The sequence below is a fragment of the Pteronotus mesoamericanus genome, unplaced genomic scaffold (genome assembly GCF_021234165.1).
Source record: "Pteronotus mesoamericanus isolate MK-2021 breed Mesoamerican mustached bat unplaced genomic scaffold, CSHL_Meso_final contig_246, whole genome shotgun sequence".
Lineage (NCBI taxonomy): Eukaryota > Metazoa > Chordata > Mammalia > Chiroptera > Mormoopidae > Pteronotus > Pteronotus mesoamericanus.
In genome coordinates, this window is record NW_026555104.1 from 10,237,440 (window position 1) to 10,245,223 (window position 7,784).

Here is a 7,784-nt window from a genome sequence, read left to right on the forward strand (position 1 = left end):
CTCCCGCCCCTCCCCGGCCACTCTGCTGTTCTTAGAAATTGGCTCAGTAGACATTTCTTCAACAATGTTTGCCAGTTTCTTCTTGATACATCGCAAGTCTGAGCCCCTTAGAGCAGTGTTCTACATGAGAGAGGGAGGTCTTAGGCCCTTCTGTTCACCATAGATCACTTTGTTGAGAAATCTGGAGGATTTCTATTGTTGGTTTACAGAAATGAAAACTGAGGGAAAAAATGCAGGTGGCATTTTACAGTGTTTTAAGATTAAGTTTAAAAAGCTTTGTGGAGGCCCTGGCCGGGTAGCTCAGTTGGTTAGAGTGTCGTCCCCATATGCCAAGGTCGTGGACTCAGTCCCAAGTCAGGGCACATAGGGGGTCTCTGGGGAGTGGGGAGGGCATAAATAACCAGAACAACATATCGTTTCTCTCCTGCTGCCCACTCCCCTAAAATAAATTTTAAAACAACTTTTTTTTTAAACGCTTTGTGGAGAATCCTGGCCATACTTACCTGTGCTGAACTCTGTGGGCCAGGGCACCCCCTTTCCTCCTCATGATGAGATTGTGGTCGCTCCACACACACACCTTTCATTAGAATGTGGTCTTTATCTGATCCCAACCCCTACTCACAAGCCAAAAGGCTTCTGTGGCATTGAGCACTTACTGAAACCTTTGTGGGCCACGCACTGCGGGCTCCTAGGGAGAGAGAGGTACGCAACCTAGTTCCCACCAAGCAAATGGCCGCTGTGCAAGGTGGTTTCTGTCTGCAGGGGCACAGTTCAGAAACAGAAAATGGAACTCTGTCTGCTCTCAGTAGTCACTTCCTCTGCCTCACCAGACCATGCTTTGTCGGGCGCAGTCTGGGTCCAGGGCTTCCCAAGGAGAAATGGGAGTGCTCGGCAGGAGGCCAGAGGAATAGAAGTTTGGCCTCCCCAGGTTCTCGTGGTCTGCTCTATGGAGGGGGGAGGGGAATGAAGTTGTGTTGACAGCTTCCACGTGTCACACACATGAAGCCCTTCACCTATGTTATTGCTCTCATTTCCAAAACGGAGAAGAGACCAGTATTATCCCCATTTTCAGGCTCGTAGACTTTGAGAGATCTGCAAAGTTACATAGCAACATCAGGATTTGAACCCGACTGCAGACTCCATGCTTTTCTCTCAGAAGCAGAGCAGCTCCACAAGTGGAGGCAGCTGGACTGGCCCGGAACCAGTGGGATCCAGAGCCGGGGTTGTCAGCAGAGGTTCCCGTTTCCCCAGGATCTGTCAGCAAGAGCCCTAAGCTCTTCAATTAACTGTCCCCCTTAACTAATCCCAGCAGAAGCCTGGATAATACCTCCCACCCAGAATCCGTGTGGATTCTGATGATTTAGGGATTAAGTGATGGAGATAAATTTCAAAAGCCAACAGCCCTTGTCCCCATTCATTTGCATCACACGACAATCCAGATTAAGGTACAGAGTTTGGGTTTTATTTGGAGATTAGTTGGTATTACAGATGACATCGAAAGGAAACCTGATGCTGCCTTGCGCACACTACCCTACCCCATCCTAAATCCAGCGGGTTGTCTCCACAGCCCCTGTCGGAGGGCGGCCAAACTGATCTGGGTGAAAATTAAACCAGTGTAAGCTCCAGCGTCCTATTTCTACTTTATTACTTTAATATCGCTTCATCTTCAGATCCGTGGTTCAGATTTAATTTGTCCAGGTGGTAGGAGGTCCGGAGAGACCCTCAACTTTGAAAGGGTTGGTCCCTTGCAGCCTGGAATTAGGGTCAGCACACTCTCATCTCCTATCTCATTTAGCAGTTAGTTGCTGGCCTGAAGGTGAGGGGCAGCTGCCCATTCTCTTGGAGGGAGGAGGTGTCTTCAGCGTGGGTGAGAATTGGGGATCAGGTCTGGCAGGAGAGGTGGAAAACACAGCCCCATGCCACACCCCTCTGAGGTCCTCCCTGCCAAGACAATGGGCATGTGGTCCAGGAGGTGCAGGGTCCTGGGTAGCAGAAGCCAGGCCCCAGTCACTCCATAGGACTCACATGTAGGCTGACCTGGAGGACAATGGAAAGAAGGGGTCCCTGAGCTAAACTTCCTTCCCGTAAGAGAACACCCTTGTGCAAAAGAGGGGGCAGGGATCCACTTCTGGTGTGTTCAGTCCTAAGGGGCAGATGGGCTACAGGAGCTAGAGGGGGCAGGGGTTGCGAGTTCTGGGCCTAGATTAGGAGTGATCTGGGCTGGTCACAATGGCCGAGGCAAGGATGAGGTCGGACAGGCTGCCCAGTGAGGTCTGGGGAGTAGCTTGCTCTGAAAAAAGGTGGACCCCTGAAGCTCCAGCTGACCCCAGTGGAAATGCAGCTGTAATGCCCGCCCGGCCCTGCCCTGGACCCAAGCCTGGAGCCGGACAGGAGGCACGCTGACACCCCGCAGGGCACTGAGGTGTGCTGCTGGGTGGCGGAAGCTGGCCTAGTGTTTGGGGCTCCTGGGACTGCTGGAGGGTACCTGGAAAAGGATGGGGTTTCTGGGGGGGCTCAGGCCTGGGGCTTAGGCTTCCCGGCTTCCTATTCTTGATTCTCTTGGCCCGACGATTCTGGAACCATACCTGGTAAGGGAAGAAGAAAGGTTCTCTCCTGGCTCCAGCACCCCCTCCCCCCAGATCAGGACAAGCAGAACCTGGAGGCAGGATACCCCGGGGAGAAGGAGCTGTGGGTCAAACCCAGGAGCTGGCTGTATGAGAGTGCCCCTACCACGAGAGGGGTCACAGCTCACCTGTATCTTGGCCTCAGGAAGGCAGATGACTCGGGCCAGATCCTCACGAGTCCCAATATCAGGGTAGGGCAGTGCTGCAAACACCCGCTCCAACTCCAGCAGCTGCCCTCTGCTGAACGTGGTGCGCTTTCTCCGGTGCGGACCCAGCCCACTGGCATGGCCTGTGGGCCGGGGTGGGGGTCAGGCCAAGACTCCCTTTAAGAGCTCCCCCTAACCTCAAAGGCCCCAACAGACCCTGAAGCATCTACTCCCCACCCAAATTTCCCCCGTCACACCCTCCCTGTGTTCTTCCCCTGCCCACCCTTTTCCCACCAGATCACCTGCTGGAGATGCACCCACGGGGCTGGCCATGGAGCTGGCAGAGAGCGAGGAGCCAGAGGGCCAGGCCGAGGCTGTGCCCGCGCCAGACTCCTCCACTTGGTGATTATCCAGCTCAGAGGGCTGGCCCCGCCTCCAGAAAGAGAGAGGTTTACTGTCCAGCTTGAGGGAGACAGAGAAGTCCAGGAGGAGGGATGGCTGGCCAGGCGCAGTGTTGGGACTTGGCAGGACGTGGGTAGGGCAAAAGTTGGGGCCTTTGCTCCCTCAGGGCTTCACAAAGGAAGCTGATCTCAGGCCCCCTCCTAGAACTGCAAGCTCTGGCAGTCTGTGTCTGAAATCTTGGCACCTTGGGAAAATCCTCCCAGGACACCTTCCAGGAAGCCAAAGCGATCCCTCTCTGCCGCGCTCCAGCTGCCCCTCCCGGGAACTCAACCCTGAGACTGGCCGCCTTCAGGGGAGAGTGGGTGAAGTCTTGTCCCACGGCTGAGGGCTGGACTTCTCAGCTGGACAGGGTGTAGAGGATGACAGGGGACAGCAGATGAGCTGGAGCCACCCCGCCCTCAGAAGGGCTGGGGAGCAGCTGTTGCCACCAGGTCCCCCTCAGGTCTGCTTTAGAGCCTTGCCTGCATCTAAGCCTTTCTCCCCGGCCCAAAAAAGTGGGGGCGGGCTTCCTAGACTCCAGGACCCTGAAACCAGAGGTGGTTCCACAGGTACAATGAAGGGGTTTTAAGAAAGATGTTGGTTTTTACAGTGTACTTGTCCTTGGGAGTCTCCTGGGCCACCTTCTGAGAGGAGTAGGCACACTTGAACTTCCTTTGAGTCCCTGCCCTCCCTATTTCTCCTAACCTCAGTGCCCTGCGCCCCACACTCAGGTCAGAGTCCTCAAAGAAGTATTTGTCCTAGGGGTGGGTTCAGGGGAGCACAGTGACCAGTTCCCTAGGGACTCAAGTGTCTGAGCTAACCGCATTTCAGGCTCAGGATGGCCAGAAAACATCCAGAACCCCATCTCTTCCACCCCTTCTCTCTCCTCCAAGACCCTAGAAGTCAACTCCAAGCTCAGAGTTGAGAGGGGACGCTTGGTAACTCCTGTCATCATCAGAGAAGTTCAAGCCCCTGCTTAGATACTGGTGGGTTGTTGGGGGCTGCTCAGCTCCGGAAGGGTGCCAGCGCTCGTGAGACCTTCCCCGGCCCACAGCTTTTACAGTTCGCGAAGAGCGTCTGAGCCAGACATGGGCTGGACACAGAGAGGCTCTTCTCTGTCCCCTGCTCCAAGCCATCCTGACAGCCCTGCTTCCCCTCTTTACCCAGGAAGGTCGTTGCCTCCTGCCTGTCTGCCCCAGTCAGGACAGTAGTCTTAAACTCGGGGCCAAGGGATCTTTATTGAGCTGGGAGGAGGAGGAGGTTGGGCGAGGGAGCAGTAGAGGAGGGCCAGCTACACTAGCTCGGACTCCTACTAGTGACCAGGGGCTGGGCAGCCCAACCAGTACTGGGCGATGTTACGTGGGTAGGGAGGGCTCACAGTGTCCACTCGCTGAGTGCGAAGGTTGACTCGGTAGTACTTGTCTGGAAGAGAGGTTGGGAGAGAGCGTGTTAGACCCAGTCTGGCCCTGCCCACACCTGCCCTGAGAAAGAAGACCCAGGTCTCTCCTGAAGGGATAAGTAAACATCACAGTGCAGCCCAGGACTCCTGGCCTGGCTTTCTGGAGTCACTGCTCAAGGGCTGTGTTCAGCTCATGGGGCACCAGAGAGAGCAGGGAGGACCCACAGCAAACCAGCTACAGCGGTGGCAGGGGCTCCCACCTCCTGAGAAGAAGTAGAGGCTCTGGATGGGCTCGCATTTGGATGGCACAAGCCAGGCATAATTATCGTTGTAGTTTCCAAGGTCACTCTCCTCACTGGAGAACAAGGACAACCAGGTTGAACGGGACTTCCGAAGGGACTTCTGGCTGTGGCCACGGCTGCGGTCACGGTGTGAAAGGTAGTTTTTACGGCTGCGACGCTTAGGCTTAGCATTCTGGAGCCGGGAGGAGCGGGGGGCCGGGCCTGAGATGTAGATCCTGCCAGCCATGGCCGCATCCACTTGCTCAGGCACGCCATGCCAGTCCTGGCTGATGAACCGGGGCTCTGTGGCACCACCTGTGGCAAGGAAGGGGTTAATGGGGAGCCTTGAGAGCCAGTACCCTGCCCTCAACAAGGCCTTTAGAGTTCATCGGGTGCCATGTTGTGCTTTGCCCAAGGACATACAGCAAGCTTGTGGCAGAGCCCAGCACCCTGGCCTTCTGCCTCGCTGTTCCATGCCCTTTCCCCTGGCCTCCCTCCACCCTATCCCTCCCCACTTGCCTCAGCCACAACCCCTCCTCCTGGCTGTGCCCTTGGCTGTGCTGGGCAAAGTCCAAGGCATGGGGTCCGGGTGGAGGCAAGCCTTCCCCCACAGGTCAAAACACATTCAAAGTCTGGCCTGAGCAAACAGCTTTTGATCAATAGCCCTGAAGTCACAGCCCCCTCTGGCCAGCCCAGTCCTCCTCCTGCCCCGGGACCCCAGCCCTCCTGAATGGCAAACAAGACCCGTCCTCCCTCCATACCAGGGGATCTGCCCCAGAAGAGAAACTCAAAGATGCTCTCCCAGCTGTCCCGCTGAAGCAGGGCAAAGTGTTCAAACACGGCTGACAGGGAGCTGTCTTCACACTCCTTCTGGCTGGGCTGGTGCTGGAACTCGTACTCCCAGTACTGTTTCCCTGGGGAGGCGGTGGGCATGAGTAAGGCTGGAAAGCCCAGAGGCTGTTGAAGTTAGAAGCTCCTGGTGGGTTGTGGGGGTATCATCTAGGCCTGTCCCCAGTGGAGTATGAGGAAAACACAGAGGCTGCTCCACTGCCTGCTCACTCTCCCCTGCGCCCCCTGAGTACCCTTGAAGAAGTAGACCCGCTCTCGTCCACTGTAGCTGTGAGCAGGGAGGGCTAAGGCTGCATCCACATTGTCCGGAATGCCCTTGAAGCCGCTAGAAATGCTGCGGGGGAACTCGGGGTCCAGGACACCATCCTCGAAGCGCCAGTACTGACTTCCCTAAGGGGTAGGGAAAGAGGAAGGGGGTGGGGAGGTGGCATGGAGACAGAGCCCCCCACCCAAGGCAGCAGTCTCAGTTCTAGGCTTGTCACCCAGGACATGGAATCTTGTGCTTCCCTTTCTTCACAAAGCCCGAGCCGGGGGCCACAGGCTGGTGTCCAGACTTCTTGCCAACCCTGGTCCTGGGTACAATTGCCATAACTCCTGCCTGGGTACCCTCAACCCTGACCCACAGCCCCCGGGCCTGGCACCTTAAAGAGGTAGGTCTTCCCCTGACAGTTGATGCGGGTGAAGGCAGCATCAATGGGACCTTCTATACCCCAGACGTCTTGGATGAGCTTGGGATACCCAGGCCTCACTGCCTTTTCATCCAGCTCATAGCAGTATTTCCCTAGAGTGGAGGAGGCTGTGTGAGGGAGAGCATGTTCCTGGAGCGGACCCCCACCCCCCACGAACTGCCCCTGGAGTCACCTCGGAAGGCAAAGAGGGAGCCATTCTTGAGGTCAGTGAAGGCATCAAAGGGCTTCCCACTGCACAGCTCCTCTGCTGAGGACTCGGAGATCCCTTGACCAGTACTCTCAGGCGCTGGGTCCCCCTGTTCTGGTCCCGGGACCTTTTCCTCGAGATCTTGCAAAGTTGCCTGCTCTGGAGTCATTTCAGACTCAGTGTGCCCGCCAGAGCTGAGGGTGGTGTCCTCTGGCTGCACAGAGACACTGGTGTCATCTTTGGTCCTCTCGAAATAGTCGAAGGCCCCGTACTCATCTTCTGGCAGAGTGAATATGTCCCCGCGAGTCACTGCAGGCAGGGTGGATGGTGGTGAGTCTCCAGCTGCAGAGGGGACCCCAGCCTCACCCAGCTGTTCGGAACGCACCTTTCGGCTTGCACTCAGCCATGTAGTCAGCGCAGCAGCTCCGGTAGTAAGAGCACAGCTCGTCACACTGACACTTCCGGTCGGTGTTGAAGCCCTCGAGGCAGCGGCCCTTGCATGACTCTGTGGGGAGGGGTTATCAGTTGGCACAGCTAAATCCTGACCACCCTCGCCCACCCTACATTGGCCCAACTGCCTACCAACACCCTCTTGCACCTTGGTCAGACAGAGCAAACAATGTCAGCAGTGCCAGCATCAGAAGGGGCCTTGAGGGTGCCATGGCAGGGCTTCTAGCCGTGAGCCTGGTGTGCTGGGTTCTGTGCTCTCCTGCTCTCTGCTCTGATGCCTGGGAAAGGGAGGGAGAGGCAGGAGACAGAGGAAGAGAACCAGAGAACAGCTACCTTTTCTGCTGCTCTGTTTGTTCAACCTCCAGCCCAGCTCCTGGTGCCCTGACCCCCAGAGGTTGCTATAGCACAAGGTCACATTCCCGAAACTCTGGGCCTGGGAGAGCTGCAAACAGGACCCTTGCCAAGCTCAGGGCCATCTCAGAGGGGGAGTAGCGCAGTGGGTCTGCAAGGCAGAAAGAAGGCCCACTCTGCCACTTACTGGCTGTGTGACCTTAGATTGACTGCCTGAGTGTTTTTTGTTTTGCTTTGGTTGTCTTTTTGTTTTGTTTTTTTTTTTGTAAAATGAGACTAATAATCCTTGCCTCATGGGGTGTTGGGAGAGTACACAAGTTAAGCAGAAAAAAATGTCCAGTGCCTGGAGTAGCCCCAGCTTCATTCT

General features: G+C 56.2%; 2 protein-coding genes across 3 annotated transcripts; both read right to left on the reverse strand.

Annotated features, from left to right (window-relative positions):
- Positions 1-1,454: 1,454 nt before the first annotated feature.
- SEBOX (SEBOX homeobox) lies at positions 1,455-3,325 on the reverse strand. 2 transcript variants are annotated; one of them, XM_054573197.1, is made up of 4 exons: positions 3,073-3,194; positions 2,753-2,913; positions 2,486-2,585; positions 1,455-2,037 (listed from the first exon to the last, which is right to left on the reverse strand). In XM_054573197.1, exons 1-4 carry the CDS (start codon positions 3,101-3,103, stop codon positions 1,859-1,861), a joined length of 471 nt encoding a protein of 156 aa, XP_054429172.1. In that variant the 5' UTR covers positions 3,104-3,194; the 3' UTR covers positions 1,455-1,858. The 2 variants fall into 2 exon arrangements, with proteins under 2 accessions (XP_054429172.1, XP_054429173.1); XM_054573198.1 differs by having other exon boundaries at positions 1,975-2,585; positions 3,073-3,325.
- Positions 3,326-4,429: 1,104 nt separating this feature from the next.
- On the reverse strand, positions 4,430-7,435 carry VTN (vitronectin). The gene is made up of 8 exons (XM_054573196.1): positions 7,215-7,435; positions 7,002-7,121; positions 6,602-6,925; positions 6,382-6,521; positions 5,974-6,130; positions 5,653-5,805; positions 4,871-5,206; positions 4,430-4,633 (listed from the first exon to the last, which is right to left on the reverse strand). Exons 1-8 carry the CDS (start codon positions 7,276-7,278, stop codon positions 4,524-4,526), a joined length of 1,404 nt encoding a protein of 467 aa, XP_054429171.1. The 5' UTR covers positions 7,279-7,435; the 3' UTR covers positions 4,430-4,523.
- Positions 7,436-7,784: the final 349 nt, after the last annotated feature.